At 36.5% G+C, this 18,076-nt stretch overlaps 1 protein-coding gene across 2 annotated transcripts in view; it reads left to right on the top strand.

The window, feature by feature from the left end:
* Positions 1-18,076, top strand: part of LOC133647036 (membrane-associated guanylate kinase, WW and PDZ domain-containing protein 2-like) — a 227,141-nt gene that overhangs the window by 160,998 nt on the left and 48,067 nt on the right. For both annotated transcript variants that reach the window (XM_062043086.1, XM_062043087.1), the window contains exons 7-9: positions 3,379-3,436; positions 5,288-5,409; positions 8,495-8,677. In XM_062043086.1, coding sequence (XP_061899070.1) covers positions 3,379-3,436; positions 5,288-5,409; positions 8,495-8,677 — 363 coding nt within the window. The remainder of the gene's footprint in view (positions 1-3,378; positions 3,437-5,287; positions 5,410-8,494; positions 8,678-18,076) is intronic.

Consider the following 18,076-nt stretch of genomic DNA (forward strand, 5'->3'; position numbering starts at 1 on the left):
CCAACATCAACACATTCCACTCATCCTGGACATTCATTTTCCCAAGTTCCAAACCAAATTCCACTTTTCCTGGAAATTCAAACTCTTCAACATTCAAACTATTTTTACATTCACACATTCCACCATTTTGGAAATTTAAACTACCCTTTTTCCAGGTTAAATTTTTTTCCAGGATTTTCAAGAATTCCTGGTTTTTCAAAGCACTATTTCCACCCTTTTTTCTGGCGACTACTACTTCCATATTTTTCAACGCATTTCAAGGATTCCACCGTCCAATTTTTTTTTCTTAAGTTGGACCAAAAAAAAGTTGTTTTTTGAACTGGAAAAATTCCCAGTTTCCCCGAAATTCCAGGAATTTCAATTCAACATGTTACTACTTCAACATTTCTTGACCGATTTGAAAAATTCCAACACCAATCATTTCAACTCATTCAGACCATTCAAGTTTTTTACCATTTCCCCAAAAATCCAGCTTCTCCCAAAATTCCCAAATTTCCAGGAAGTTCCCATAGAAATGAATGGGACATTTTTTCCAAGTTGCACAATTCCCACATTTTTCAACCTATTCAAACCATTCCAACATCAACACATTCCACTCATCCTGGACATTCATTTTCCCAAGTTCCAAACCAAATTCCACTTTTCCTGGAAATTCAAACTCTTCAACATTCAAACTATTTTTACATTCACACATTCCACCATTTTGGAAATTTAAACTACCCTTTTTCCAGTTTAAATTTTTTTCCAAGATTTTCAAGAATTCCTGGTTTTTCAAAGCTCTATTTCCACCCTTTTTTCTGGCGACTACTCCTTCCATATTTTTCAACGCATTTCAAGCATTCCACCGTCCAATTTTTTTTTCTTAAGTTGGACAAAAAAAAAGTTGTTTTTTGAACTGGAGAAATTCCCGGTCTCCCCGAAATTCCAGGAATTCCAACTTCAATTCAACATGTTACTACTTCAACATTTTTTGACCGATTTGAAAAATTTCAACACCAACCATTTCAACTCATTCAGACCATTCACGTTTTTTATCATTTCCCCAAAAATCCCGCTTCTCCCAAAATTCCCAAATTTCCAGGAAGTTCCCATTGAAACTAATGGGACATTTTTTCCAAGTTGCACAATTCCCACATTTTTCAACCTATTCAAACCATTCCAACATCAACACATTCCACTCATCCTGGACATTCATTTTCCCAAGTTCACAACCAAATTCCGGTTTTCCTGAAAATTCAAACTCCTCAACATTCAAACTATTCTTACATTCATACTACATTCTGTCAGCATTTCAGTACAACTTCATCTTCTAGTTGCAAAGTTTTGGAGGTGAAACGCGGGGCCACGACCCTCAAGCATCGTTTTTGGCCCACTTCCTTCATCCGAGCTGGGGAAGGCAGACAAATGGGAGCACGGAGGAGACAATTAAGGCAGAGAAGAAGAAAACAAGGGCAGAAAGAGTGGGCGAGACAAATGTAAAGACGCACTGCCAGATTTATTGGGGGCAATTTGTGCTGCACAATACAGTTTTTATCATCCTTTAAACACTGGAGCTGGGGAAAATATTCTATTGAATAGAATAGAAAGTATTTTATTGATCCCTGGGGGAAATTCAGCAAATCTCCCAATATATCCAATATATCTAATATATCCAATATATCCAATATATCTAATATATCCAATATATCCAATATATCCAATACATCCAATATATCTAATATATCCAATATATCCAATATATCCAATATATACCCCTATATCTCCCAAAAGTCAGCAGCTATTTTGCTGCATCTTCCCAAGGAGCAATACAATGTCATTTAGAGTAGTCAGTGTCCAGCCTGTAACCCGCGGTACTAAAAATTCCCAGATTTTCCCAGAATTCCAGGTTTTCCGGGACATTTTTCCCCATTCAAAATGAATTGGCCATTTTTCAAACTTCCACCATTTCCACATTTTTCAACCTATTCAAACCATTCCACCTTCAACACATTCCACCATCCTGGAAATTCAAACTACTCTTATTCCAAGTTCAAAAAAAATTCCAGGAATTCCCAGAATTTTTGCGCTCTCTTCCTTCCACATTTTCACCCGATTCAAAGCGTTCCAACTTCAAACTGTTCTGCCTATTCGGGAATCGCGGACTTTCCCTTGACAAATTCCAAAAATTCCCAGATTTCCCAGAATTCCAGGTTTTCCAGGACATTTTTCCCCATTCAAAATGAATTGGCCATTTTTCAAACTTCCACCATTTCCAAATTTTATAACCGATTCAAAACATTCTATTTTCAACATATTCCACCCATCCTGGAACTTCAAACTACTCTTATTCCAAGTTCAAAAGTATTCCAGGATTTTCCAGAATTCCTAGTTTTCCAAAACCCTATTACCACCCTTTATTCTGTCGACTATTCCTCCCACATTCTTCAACCGTTCCACCGTCCAAACATTCCTCTTAATCAGGACAAAAAACGAAGTTGTTTTTTGAACTACAAAAATTCCCAGTTTTTCTGAAATTCCGGGAATTCCGTAATACCATTTCTCAATTCAACATGTTACTGCTTCAACATTTCTCGACCGATTTGAAAAATGTCAACACTAACCGTTTCAACTCATTCAGAACATTCAAGTTTTTTACCATTTTCAAAAAAATTCCCGCTTTTCCCGTCATGTTAAGACTAGGTCCTGGTCAGGTCATGTAAAGACTTCATCCTGGTCAGGTCATGTTAAGACTAGGTCCTGGTCAGGTCATTTTACGACTAAGTCCTGGTCAGGTCATGTAAAGACTTCATCCTGGTCAGGTAATTGTAAGACTAAGTCCTGGTCAGGTCATGTAAAGACTTAATCCTGGTCAGGTCATTTTAAGACTAAGTCCTGGTCAGGTCATGTAAAGACGTCATCCTGGTCAGGTCATATTAAGACTAGGTCCTGGTCAGATTATGAAAAGACTTCATCCTGGTCAGGTCATGTAAAGACTTCATCCTGGTCAGGTCATGTAAAGACTTCATCCTGGTCAGGTCATGTAAAGTCTAGGTCCTGGTCAGGTCATGTAAAGACTAGGTCCTGGTCAGGTCATATTAAGACTAGGTCCTGGTCAGATTATGAAAAGACTTCATCCTGGTCAGGTCATGTAAAGACTTCATCCGGGTCAGGTTATGTAAAGACCTCATCCTGGTCAGGTCATGTAAAGAGTAGGTCTTGGTCAGGTCATGTAAAGACTTCATTCTGGTCAAGTCATGTAGAAACTAGGTCCTGGTCAGGTAATGTAAAGACTAGGCCCTGGTCAGGTCACTTTGGGACACACCAGGTCTCCCAGGTCTCAGCGTGGTTCTTGACTCCCCCACCACAAACTAACGTCCTTCCTTGTGTTGTGACCCTCAGAGCTGCCCTACGGCTGGGAGAAGATCGACGACCCCATCTACGGCAGCTACTACGTGGAGTAAGAAGCATGTTGTTGACTTTCTTCTTCTTCTGGTCTTCACACTCCTTTGTCAAAAGGCCACAATGCTAATGGGCGCGGGTTAGCATAATGCCAAAACTTTATTCATGGCCGCCTCACTAAGCGCTGCAATATTTATACAATTCTTTTTTTAACGGCCTTTGGCTGGAGTCGCAAGTTGCCTTGAGAACTTAGCAGTTCTAGAAGCTGACTGTCTGCTTGCATTGGGTCTAGGGTTGTCCCGATACCATTATTTTGGAACCGGTACCAAAACTTTTGAGTCATATTGAATTTCAAATTGTACAACCTTTCACCTGTTTTACTCTCGACAGTCCGTGCTTGTGCAAAAAAGTTTAAAAAAAAAACCTGAATACTGATGCAGCTGATTTGATTGTCACCGTTTACCGGTACTGTCTGCTTGCATTGGGACTAAGGTTGTCCCGATACCAATATTTTGGTACCGGTACCAAAACTTTTGAGTCATATTGAATTTCAAATTGTACAACCTTTCACCTGTTTTACTCTAGACAGTCCATGCTGGTGCAAAAAAGTAAAAAAAATACCTGAATACTGATGTAGCTGATTTGATTGGTACCGGTACCAAAATGTGTTTCGATACTTTTTGATATAATATGTAATATGTACAATATACACACTGCAAGTATATATGTATAATGTAGTAACAGACACCTTCATAACAATATATAATATGTACAATATACACATTGCAAGTATATATATATAATGTAACAGACACTTTCATAACAATATGTAATATGTACACTATACACACTGCAAGTATATATATATAATGTAACAGACACTTTCATAACAATATGTAATATGTACAATATACACACTACAAGTGTATATATATAATGTAGTAACAGACACCTTCATAACAATATGTAATATGTTCAATATACACACTACAAGTATATATATAATGTAGTAACAGACACCTTCATAACAATATGTAATATGTACAATATACACATTGCAAGTACTGTATATATATATATAATGTAACAGACACTTTCATAACAATATGCTATATGTACAATATACACACTACAAGTATATATATAATGTAGTAACAGACACCTTCATAACAATATGTAATAAGTACAATATACACATTGCAAGTACTGTATATATATATATATAATGTAAGAGAAACTTTCATAACTATATGTAATATGTACAATATACACACCAAGTATATATATAATGTAGTAACAGACACCTTCATAACAATATGTAATATGTACAATATACACACTGCAAGTATATATATAATGTAGTAACAATACTATATGTAATAAGTACAATATACACGCTGCACTTCCGACTTCCTGCAACAAATATGTTCCTACTCCCGGAATCAAACGCGAGCGGTAACAGACAGCAAAGACTACTTTTGGACAAATGAGGATTCACTACCTTATCTTTTTTGAACCTGAGTATACGGAGGATGAACTGCTGCTAATAGAAGCGAGCACGACGAAGAGGCTTAAACGTTGAAGCCGAGGGAGTGCGACATGGTCACGCTGCACGTCCGGAACTTTTTTAGCCCAGCTACGCCGAATTACTGGGGTGCTTACCCAAATCAACCGGAAACATACACAATGTAAATAAAGTGTTGTAGAATGTATTTTTGAAGTGATTTAGAGGTACAAAACTACCTAGAATGAGCCAATTTTTATGTGAGAATGCAAAACAAATTTTAAAAAAACTTGTCTTCATGTCTCTCATGATGAACAATAGGCAACATTCCGCCCCCAAAAAAAGTGCAGTTGGTCTTCAAGCAAGTCTACTCCATTTTGTGCTAACAGTTGATTTTATTTGCAGTCACATCAACCGCAGGACTCAGTTTGAGAACCCGGTCCTGGAGGCCAAGCGGCGCTTGGAGCAGCAGAGACAGATGCAGAGTCAAGGCCTCTCCGCCCTGCCGCTGCCCGCCATATACAGAGGTACGCCCGCACCGCCGTGTCGCCCACGTAAGCGGCGGCGGCGTTAAGAGCGGGGCGGATGCACCACGTCACCATCAGCGGGGGGGGGGGCGGCGGAATGGGGCGACCGAAGAACATGAGCAGCCTGAGGCCTGTCGCGGCGATAAGGAGGTGCTAGCTAGACCACTGCAGAAATACTCCCGATGAGTCACTGCGTTTACTTTATGATCTAAGAGACCTACAAAAGCAGTGAAGTCGTCACGTTGTGTAAATGCTAAATAAAAAGAGAATACAATGATTTGCAAATCAACTTATATTCAACTGAATAACTGCAAAGACAAGATATTTCATGTTCACGCTGAGAAACTTCTTTTTTTTTTTGCAAATAATCATCAACACACATTGCAAAAAAAGTTGTCGCAGGGGCATGTTCACCACTGTGTTACATGGCCTTTCCTTTTAACAACACTCAGTAAAGGTTTGGGAACTGAGGAGACACATTTTTGAAGTGGAATTCTTTCCCATTCTTGCTTGATGTACAGCTTAAGTTGTTCAGCAGTCTCCCTTCTCATATTTTAGCCTTCATATTGCACCAATGTGAATCATTGTCTTGCTGAAATAAGCAGGGGCGTCCATGATAACGTTGCTTGGATTGCTCCAAAAGCTGTATGTACCTTTCAGCATTAATGGTGCCTTCACAGATGTGTAAGTTACCCATGTCTTGGGCACTAATACACCCCCATACCATCACACATGCTGGCTCTTCAACTTTGCGCCTAGAACAGTCCGGATGGTTCTTTTCCTCCTTGTTCCGTCCACAGTTTCCAAAAAAACAATTTGAAACGTGGTCAGACCACGGAACACTTTTCCACTTTGCATCAGTCCATCTTAGATGAGCTCGGGCCCAGCAAAAGCCGGCAACGCTTCTGGGTGTTGTTGATAAATGGCTTTGGCTTTGCATAGTAGAGTTTTAACTTGCACTTGCAGATGTAGCGACCAACTGTAGTTACTGACAGTGGTTTTCTGAAGTGTTCCTGAGCCCATGTGGTGATATCCTTTACACACTGATGTCGCTTTTTGATGCAGTACCACCTGAGGGATCCAAGGTCCGTAAAATCATCGCTTACGTGCGGTGATTTCTCCAGATTCTCTGAACCTTTTGATGATATTACGGAGCGTAGATGGTGAAATCCCTTAATTCCTTGCAATAGCTGGTTGATAAATGTTGACAAATACAGACAAATAACAGACTAAAATATATCATTTAAAACAGTGGTCCCCAACCACCGGGCTGCGGCCCGGTACCGGTCTGTGGACCGATTGGTACCAGGCCGGGGCCGCACAAGAATTTTTATTTTATTTATTTATTTATTTTTTAAATTAAATCAACATAAAAAACACAATATATACATTATATATCAATATAAATCAATACAGTCTGCAGGGATACAGTCCGTAAGCACACATGATTGTATTTCTTAATGACAAAAAATAAATAAATAAATTTTTACTACCCCCCTATGGCATTCTATGACAGTTCCACGCTGGAAATCACTGAAAGCGGCCCATTCTTTCACAAATGTTTGTAGAAACAGTCTCCATGCTTAAGTACTTGATTTTATACACCTGTGACCGGGCCAAGTGATTAGGATTCTCATCATTCAGATGGGTGGCCAAATACTTTTGGCAATATAGTGTATATATATATATATATATATATATATATATATATATATATATATATATATATATATATATAAATATATATATATATATATATATATATATGCTAGGGTTGTCCCGATACCAATTTTTTGGTACCTGTACCAAAACTTTTGAGTCATATTGAATTTCAAATTGTACAACCTTTCACCTGTTTTACTCTATACCAAAATGTATTTTGATACTTTTTTTAACTTTTATTTGTTTATGTATTTATTAATTAATGGGATGGGTGGCCAAAGTACTTTTGGCAATATAGTGTATGTGTATATATATATATATATATATATATATATATATATATATATATATATATATATATATATATATATATATATATATATATATATATATATATATATATATGCTATGCTGGGGTTGTCCCGATACCAGTATTTTGGTACCGGTACCAAAACTTTTGAGTCACATTGAATTTCAAATTGTACAACCTTTCACCTGTTTTACTCTATACCAAAATGTATTTTGACACTTTTTTTATCTTTTATTTATTTATTTATTTATTAATTAATGGGATGTGTGGCCAAAGTACTTTTGGCAATATAGTGTATGTATATATATATATATATATATATATATATATATGCTGGGGTTGTCCCGATACCAGTATTTTGGTACCGGTACCAAAACTTTTGAGTCACATTGAATTTCAAATTGTACAACCTTTCACCTGTTTTACTCTATACCAAAATGTATTTTGATACTTTTTTTAAATCTTTTATTTATTTATTTATTAATAAATTGTCCTTAAACAATTTGCCCATTCATTTGTTGACAAAGTGGTGACCCTCGCCCCGTCCTCATTGGTGAACGACTGAGCATTTCACGGAATTTGCTTTTTATACCCAATCATGGCACCCACCTGTTCCCAATTAGCCCGTTCACCCGTGGGATGTTCCAAATAAGTGTTTGATGAGCGTTCCTCAACTTTCTCAGTCTTTTTTGCCACTTGTGCCAGCTTTTTTGAAACATGTCGCAGGCATCAAATTCCAAATGAGCTAACATTTGCAAAAAATAACAAAGATTCTCAGTGTGAACGTTAAATATCTTGTCTTTGCAATCTATACGTTAAAAAGGATTTGCAAATCATTGTATTCTGTTTTTAACTTTTTTTTTTAACTTCACTGGTTTTGGGGTTTGTAGTATTGTTCAGCTAACTTTTACTGCAAATTAATTTGGTCTCTACAAGGAAGTCTTTTACATTTAGACAAAAATAAATAATAATATGACTCCTTTAATGTGCCTTATAATCCGGTGCGCCTTATAAATATATAAAAAAAAGATCATACATCGGCCAGTCCGCCTTATAATCCGGTGCGCCCTATGGTCCGGAAACTTCACGCTCGGGTTTTGTGTCCCCTCACAGAAAAGCCGCCGTTCACCAGGGACCCCACCCAGCTGAAGGGCACCTTCCTGTCCACGGGCCTGCAGAAGAGCAACATGGGCTTCGGCTTCACCATAATCGGAGGCGACGAGCCTGACGAGTTCCTGCAGGTGAAGAGCGTCATCCCGGAGGGGCCCGCCGCTCAGGACGGGAAGATGGACACAGGTACGTGTCCAACTCCATGTTGTTGTTGATTCTTGGGGAACTCTGTCATTTAGCCACTGACGATACTGAAGTCGACGTGTGTATCACTTCTACCACAAAAAAAACAACACGTGACTGATACAGCTGTCAAATCGTGTTGATCAGGGAGCGCCAATGCAGAAAGTTTTCGTTTCGTCGCCATCATCGAATTTCTGAATTATATTTATATAGCGCTTTTCTCTAGTGACTCAAAGCGCTTTACATAGTGAAACCCAATATCTAAGTTACATTTTTAAAGCAGTGTGGGTGGCACTGTGGGAGCAGGTGGGTAAAGTGTCTTGCCCAAGGACACAACGGCAGTGACTAGGTGGGCAGAAGCCGGGATCGAACCTGGAACCCTCAAGTTGCTGGCACGGCCACTCTACCAACCGAGCTATAAAGTTAAAGTACCCATGATTGTCACACACACACACACTAGGTGTCAGGTTCAAACATTGATGACATTTATTAAACAAGACAAGAAGCAAAGAATCAAACAGAGGCAGAATTCAATTTTTCCAAGCCTTTGCTTGGTGCAACAAAGACAGCCTCTTGTCTGTTCGTTGGGAACTCAGAACGGAACGTTTTTTGATCATTTACATACAATTTTCTGACACTAGGTGTGGCAAAATTATTCTCTGCATTTGACCCATCCCCTTGATCCCCCCCTGGGAGGTGAGGGGAGCAGTGAGCAGCAGCCCGCGAATCATTTTTGGTGATTTAACCCCCCAATTCCAACCCTTGATGCTGAGTGCCAAGCAGGGAGGTAATGGCTTCCATTTTTTTTTATAGTCTTTGGTATGACTCGGCCGGGGGTTTGAACTCACAACCTAATACCGCCCCACAAAAGCAGTAAAGCAGAGAGCTGGGCAAATATTTTGACTCAGGGGGCCACATTGAGAGAGAAAAATGTGGCTTGGGAGCCAATGTGTATGTGTGTATAAATGATATATACACATTTAGCTGTACAGTATGTGTGTTTGGCTCCCTTTTTACCAGGAACACTAATACCAAAAGTCACAATGTGCCATAGAGTTCTAAAAAAGTTATGACAGACCACCTTAAAAAAAAAAACAGAATGTAATTTTACAGTTTTTTACAGAATGGGACACCCAAAATGTACACGGAAATTGTCAGGTTCCACCAAGCTATCTATTAAACGAGACAAAAAGCAAGGAATCAAGCAGAGACAAGAGTTGAATTTTGCTCATGAGGAGAAACGTATTGGGCTGCCTACCACTTGGTGGCTGAGTTGCTGTTGTTCCCAAACTCTTCCATTTTCTTATAATAAAGTTGACTTTGGAATATTTAGGAGCGAGGAAGTTTCACGACTGGATTTGTTGCACAGGTGGCATCCTATCCTATGACAGTGCCACGCTGGAAATCACTGAAAGCGGCCCATTCTTTCACAAATGTTTGTAGAAACAGTCTCCATGCCTAAGTGCTTGATTTTATACACCTGACTTTAGGACGGGTGTCAATATAGTGTATACTTTGGTGGTGGAGGTGGGACTACTTGTATTAGTCTCGGAATGAAGCGATTGTCTCGCTGCCGTCTCCCACATCCAACATGTGCAGACGTGGCGTTTATACGCGGTTGACTTTTTTACGACTTGACTCCCTGCCATTGAACTAATGAAGCCTCCTCCACGTTATCTGTCGCCAGCAGCTTTTTCACTTTTGGGAGATTTCAGCCGTGTGAGTCAAGAAGAGTTCACGGAAGGGTTGAGTTGTACAAAATGGCCGATGGAAGAGAATAACACGAGTAGTCTGGCTTCACAACGTTATAAAGAACGTCGTTTTTTTTTGTACACGCCACTTTTTTTATGATTCCCTTTTCCCGTAGGTAGGGATGGCTACAGTTGAAATTTTGAACCGATACGGTACCAATTTCTTTTTTTTTTTTGTTTTGTTTTTTTTGGGGTTTTTTTGTTGAAAAATACCATACCATATCAACTTTATTCATAACACTCTTTAAAAACAACCACAGTTGAAAAACTAAGGGCTGTACACCACAAACAAGTAAACACACAAAAATCTGACAAATACAGACAAATAACAGACTAAAATATATCATTTAAAACAGTGGTCCCCAACCAAGAAATTAAAAAAAAAATTTTTTATTTTTTTTATTTTTTTATTAAATCAACACCAAAACCACAATATATACATTATATATCAATATAAATCAATACAGTCGGCAGGGATACAGTCCGTAAGCATGATTGTATTTCTTTATGACAAAAAAAAATAAAAAAATTTTTTTTTACTACCCCCAAACACACCCTATATATATATTTATATTTATATGCTAGGGTTGTCCCGATACCAATATTTTGGTACCGGTACCAAAACTTTTGAGTCACATTGAATTTCAAATTGTACAACCTTTCACCTGTTTTACTCTATACCAAAATGTATTTTGATACTTTTTTTAATCTTTTATTTATTTATTTATTAATGGGATGGGTGGCCAAATACTTTTGGTAATATAGTGTATATATATATATATATATATATATATATATATATATATATATATATATATATATATATATATATATATATATATATATATATATATATATATATATATATATATATATATATATATATATATATATATGCTGGGGTTGTACCGATAACAATATTTTGGTACCGGTACCAAAACTTTTGAGTCATATTGAATTTCAAATTGTACAACCTTTCACCTGTTTTACTCTATACCAAAATATATTTTGATACTTTTTTAATGTTTTATTTATTTATTTATTAATGGGATGGGTGGCCAAATACTTTTGGCAATATACTGTATATATATATATATGCTGGGGTTGTCCCGATACCACTATTTTGGTACCGGTACCAAAACTTTTGAGTCATATTGAATTTCAAATTGTACAACCTTTCACCTGTTTTACTCTATACCAAAATGTATTTTGATACTTTTTTTAATCTTTTATTTATTTATTTATTTATTAATGGGATGGGTGGCCAAATACTTTTGGTAATATAGTGTATATATATATATGCTGGGGTTGTCCCGATACCAATATTTTGGTACTGGTACCAAAACTTTTGAGTCACATTGAATTTCAAATTGTACAACCTTTCACCTGTTTTACTCTATACCAAAATGTATTTTGATACTTTTTTTTATCTTTTATTTATTTATTTATTAATGGGATGGGTGGCCAAATACTTTTGGTAATATAGTGTGTATATATATATATATATATATATATATATATATATATATGCTGGGGTTGTACCGATACCAATATTTTTGGTACTGGTACCAAAACTTTTGAGTCATATTGAATTTCAAATTGTACAACCTTTCACCTGTTTTACTCTATACCAAAATGTATTTTGATCCTTTTTTTTTTAATCTTTTATTTATTTATTTATTAATGGCATGGGTGGCCAAATACTTTTGAGTCATATTGAATTTCAAATTGTACAACCTTTCACCTGTTTTACTCTATACCAAAATATATTTTGATACTTTTTTTTTTATCTTTTATTTATTTATTTATTAATGGGATAGGTGGCCAAATACTTTTGGTAATATAGTGTATATATATATATGCTGGGGTTGTCCCGATACCAATATTTTGGTACTGGTAGCAAAACTTTTGAGTCACATTGAATTTCAAATTGTACAACCTTTCACCTGTTTTACTCTATACCAAAATGTATTTTGATACTTTTTTTAATCTTTTATTTATTTATTTATTTATTAATGGGATGGGTGGCCAAATACTTTTGGTAATATAGTGTATATATATATGTATATATATATGCTGGGGTTGTACCGATACCAATATTTTTGGTACTGGTACCAAAACTTTTGAGTCATATTGAATTTCAAATTGTACAACCTTTCACCTGTTTTACTCTATACCAAAATGTATTTTGATCCTTTTTTTTTATCTTTTATTTATTTATTTATTAATGGGATGGGTGGCCAAATACTTTTGAGTCATATTGAATTTCAAATTGTACAACCTTTCACCTGTTTTACTCTATACCAAAATGTATTTTGATACTTTTTTTTATCTTTTATTTATTTATTTATTAATGGGATGGGTGGCCAAATACTTTTGGTAATATAGTGTATATATATATATATATGCTGGGGTTGTACCGATACCAATATTTTTGGTACTGGTACCAAAACTTTTGAGTCATATTGAATTTCAAATTGTACAACCTTTCACCTGTTTTACTCTGTACCAAAATATATTTTGATACTTTTTTTAATCTTTTATTTATTTATTTATTAATGGGATGGGTGGCCAAATACTTTTGAGTCATATTGAATTTCAAATTGTACAACCTTTCACCTGTTTTACTCTACCAAAATGTATTTTGATACCTTTTTTTAATGTTTTATTTATTTATTTATTAATGGGATGGGTGGCCAAATACTTTTGGCAATATGGTGTATGTAAAAAAATATATATACAAACCACATGATGTCGTGGAAAATGAGCAAACTACATAAATAACATACTGTAATTTGATTTTGATATTATTTTTTAATCTTGATATATTGAAAATTAACACCATTATGTAATTATTATCACATAATTTATTCAGAAAGTATAAATCCGGACACATAAAAGGTGGAATACTATTAACCGCAACATGTAAGCGTAAAACAAAACAACAACATTAAGATTCGTACATTTTCAGAATGTGTTTGTTGTATTTTTAACCAAAGAAAACAATCTGAAGTTGTCTTTATTTCTAAGTTATCGTGCCTCCATGTGCCCGAATGCAGCTGAGAAATGGGACAAGCGGTAGAAAATGGATGTATGGATGGATGGCCCTCCATCTAAAATGAGTTTGACGCCCCTGGATTACATCAATACTTTTCTTTTTCTTGTTATTATTGCAACATTTTCAACGGGGTTGCGTTTGTTATTGTTGACAAACTCACGGGAGCAAGTCTCTGGATGCAGGAAGGCTTGGAGGGCAAACATTTTCTTTCGTTGTCGTGCACTAGCCATTTTTATTTGGAAAAAAAAAAAAAAGGAAAGCTTTTATGTTGGGTTTTGTTAGTGTCAGTTCCTGTCCCGGGCTTTTATTTTGGCGGCTCTTCCGGTTCTATTAGTGTTTTCTCATGGCTGCTTCACTTCAGCCCCAAGAGCATTTCCCCTCACCTGTTTTCTGTTTGACTATTTAAGGCGGGGGTCTTTAGCGCCGCCCTAGTGGCTCCCTGGAGCATTTTTTTTTAAAAAGGATTGAAAATGGAAAAAGATGTCTTAATAATGTTGACAAAATAATAAATGTATAAATGACACAATATGTTACTGCAGACTAATTAGGAGTCTTTGTTTGTTTACTTACTACTAAAAGACAAGTTGTCTAGTATGTTCACTATTTTATTTAAGGACTAAATTGCAATAATAAACATATTTTGATTGTTTCTTGGTATCGGATCGATACCTAATTGTGTGGTATCATCCCAAAACTAATGTAAAGTATCAAAACGAGAGAAGAATAAGTGATTATTACATTTGAACAGAAGTGTAGGTAGAACATGTTAAAACAGAAAGTAAGTAAATATAGTAATAATCATTTTTTACAGTTTGTCCTTAATAATGTGTACAAAATAATAGGTGTATAAATGACACAATATGTTACTGCAGACTAATTAGGAGTCTTTGTTTGTTTACTTACTACTAAAAGACAAGTTGTCTAGTATGTTCACTATTTTATTGAAGGACTAAGTTGCAATAATAGACACGTGTTTCATGTACCCGGTACCGGTACCGGTACCACAACGTTGGTATCAGGACAACCCATATCGCAGACATAAAATGATGTGAGTAGACATGATAAAGTATGAACAGCCCCGGCTTCTAATGAGTGGCTAAAAGCATCTGCTACATGATGTAACATCAAATAAAGAATGTCTTGCGCTTCTAACTCGGTTGAGCACATCCCTGCGGAGTTTATGAAAAAAAGACAGAAAGAAAGAAAGAAAGAGAGAGAGTGAAAGCCTCCTGCAGGACGGCAGCACCGGATGGTCTCTGCAGTACTTTTCAATGTGCGGACATTTATGGATTTCAGCTTTAAAAGTCGCAGTCCCATGACGAATGTGGTCGCCTTAAATCTTCTACTTCACACCACTGCGGGCCCTTGTTACACACACACACACACACACACACACACACACACACACACACGTTCATGTCACATGCATCATCACGCACAATCCCTAAGAGCAATGTCGCCCAGCTCAAATAGGCCAGCTAATCTCAGCCTGTTTGTGTATGTGTGTGTGTGTGTGTGTGTGTGTGTGTGTGTGTGTGTGTGTGTGTGTGTGTGTGTGTGTGTGTGTGTGTGTGTGTGTGTGTGTGTGTGTGTGTGTGTGTGTGTGTGTTCTCGTATTTCTACCCTTCTTGAGACACCAACAAGGAAAAGTATATAAATCATGGTCCCAATAACATTGCATCTAATAGAGAGCCAAATACTAGAGTCCGTGAACATTGCTCCAAAGTCAGGATTTTTAGTTGTTGATTTAATGTGCGTACAAAAGTAAACATTGACGGGTGCAAAGGCAGCAATATATGATAAAAGAAGACGGCAGCTAAGGAAGGACTTCCCTATTCATCCCCGGAAAAAGCTGGGTCTACAGCTGGGTTGTCCAAAATGCGGCACAGGGGCCATCTGTGGTCCCTGACTCCTTTGTCATCGGCCTTAAGCACGTTACAAAAAATAGAGATCTCATTTGCACCCCCTGGTGGTGAAATCTATCAAAATGAGGGTGGTCCCAAAAAGGAGGGATTTTTTCACATTGACTGTGTGTCGCTTTTAAAAGTGCTCCCCCCTCTGGTCAACATATGAAATAACAAGTGTGCGTAAGAAATTGAAATGCGCCCCCTTTAGCCAAAATTTATAAAAAATAACAAAAATAAATAAATAAATATGTATGTAAAGACATACTGTAATAACTTGGAGTAAATAATAAAGAACTATTACAAAAATTAAAAAAAATTAATAAAATAAATAAACACATTTTAAAAATTAAATAAATAAAATAAAAAATTAAATAACTAAAAGCAGTCTTTTTCTCACAATGTGTCGATTTTTTTGTTGTAAAATTGTTTCTGTAATATTGCAATGTTTCTCGTAAAATTATTGCTTTTTTAAGTAAAATTATTACTTTTTAATGCAAAATGGTGACATTTGTCATATAAAATTCTGACCTTTATCACAATATTGCCAATTTTTTTGTTGTTCTTGTTAAATAGTGACATTTTTTGAATAAATGATGACTTTTGTCATAATTTTGCTGAGTAAAGTTCCGATTATTATTCTAATTATTGCGGAAATTTGAAAGTTTTCTTATAAAATTGTGACTTTTGTCGAGTGAAATTGCGACTCTTTCCATAAAATTGCCAACATTTTAAGCTTTTCTTGTAAAATTGCGACTGTCATCGAGCAAAATTCCAACTTTTATCATAACATTGCACAAATGTTCCGTTTTTTTTGTAAAATTTTGAGTAAAATGACGACTTTTATTATAATACTGCCAACATTCTAAGTTTTTCTTGTGAAATTGTGACTTTTTTCTTGTGAAATTGTGACCTTTTTCTTGTGAAATTCCAACTCATTTTTCACAGCAAGCGTTTTTATATTTGCATAGTATGTATATATTATTAATGTTGTAAATACACATCTTTATATATCTAGAAAGGCTGGTCCTAAAGAGGGAGGCATTATTCTCAGGTCTCAAGAAGGTAACAAATACAAGAGTGTGTGTGTGTGTGTGTGTGTGTGTGTGTGTGTGTGTGTGTGTGTGTGTGTGTGTGTGTGTGTGTGTGTGTGTGTGTGTGTGTGTGTGTGTGTGTGTGTGTGTGTGTGTGTGTGTGTGTGTGTGTGTGTGTGTGTGTTGGCAGCAATGTCACAGGGGAGAGCAGCAAGTTGCAGAGAAAGAAAGAGGAAGAGAGAGAGGCGGAGAGGGAGGGGAAAGCTGACAAAACAGTATGGAGGGATGAGGAGGGTGAGAAGTGGAGAAGTGGAGGGAAAAAAACCGAGGTGTCGGATGACATGAAAAGATAACGAGATCATAATTAAGTGCAAGTCGGACAAAAAGGAACAAAATTGAGATGAAACAGAAAGAGATGCTGGCGAGATAAGAGGGAGGGTGATGGGCAGAGGGAGCGACATGGAAGGAAGGAAGGAAGGAAGGAAGGAAAGGAGGCGAGCAATTTAGGCAGCGAGCAGCTTGGGCATGAGTCCAGCTCGCAGGGTCAGAGGAGTTGAGCTGATAGGTCACTTCTTAACCAGGCAGGACCACAGCTGATAGGTCACTTCTTAACCATGGATGGTTCTTTTCCCCTTTGGTCCGGAGGACACGACGTCCACAGTTTCCAAAAACAATTTGAAATGTGGACTCGTTAAAACTCTCCTATGCAAAGCGAAAGCCATTTATCAACAACACCCAGAAACGCCGTCGGCTTCTCTGGGCCCGAGCTCATCTAAGATGGACTGATGCAAAGTGGAAAAGTGTTCTGTGGTCTGACGAGTCCACATTTCAAATTGTTTTTGGAAATATTCGACATCGTGTCCTCCGGACCAAAGAGGAAAAGAACCATCCAGACTGTTCTGGGCGCCAAGTGTAAAAGCCAGCATGTGTGATGGTATGGGGGTGTATTAGTGCCCAAGACATGGGTAACTTACACATCTGTGAAGGCACCATTAATGCTGAAAGGTACATACAGCTTTTGGAGCAACATATGTTGCCATCCAAGCAACATGGACGCCCCTGCTTATTTCAGCAAGACAATGCAAAGCCACATTCAGCACGTGTTACAACAGTGTGGCTTCGTAAAAAAAGAGTGTGCGTACTAAATATTATTAAAGTTTTAAAATGTGTGCGATTGTTGAGGTTTGTATTAAATATAAAATATGATTTATTTTGACAAAAAGACCGTTTTGAACTAATGCTAATAGAATATTATTCAAGTTTAAAAGGTGTGCAGGTTTGTATTAAATATAAAATCTGATATATTTTGACAAAAAGACCGTTTGGAAAGTATGCTAGTAGAAAATTATTAAAGTTTTAAAATGTGTGCAATTGTTGAGGTTTGTATTAAATATAAAATATGATTTATTTTGACAAAAAGACAGTTTGAAAAGTATGCTAATAGAATATTATTCAAGTTTAAAAGGTGTGCAGGTTTGTATTAAATATAAAATATCATTTATTTTGACAAAAAGACCGTTTTGAACGTATACTAGTAGCATGTTATTAAAGTTTTAAAATGTGTGCGATTGTTGAGGTTTGTTTTAAATATAAAATATGATTTATTTTGACAAAAATACAGTTGAAAAGTATGCTAATAGAATATTATTAAAGTT

Source organism: Entelurus aequoreus, linkage group LG03 (assembly GCF_033978785.1).
Source record: "Entelurus aequoreus isolate RoL-2023_Sb linkage group LG03, RoL_Eaeq_v1.1, whole genome shotgun sequence".
Lineage (NCBI taxonomy): Eukaryota > Metazoa > Chordata > Actinopteri > Syngnathiformes > Syngnathidae > Entelurus > Entelurus aequoreus.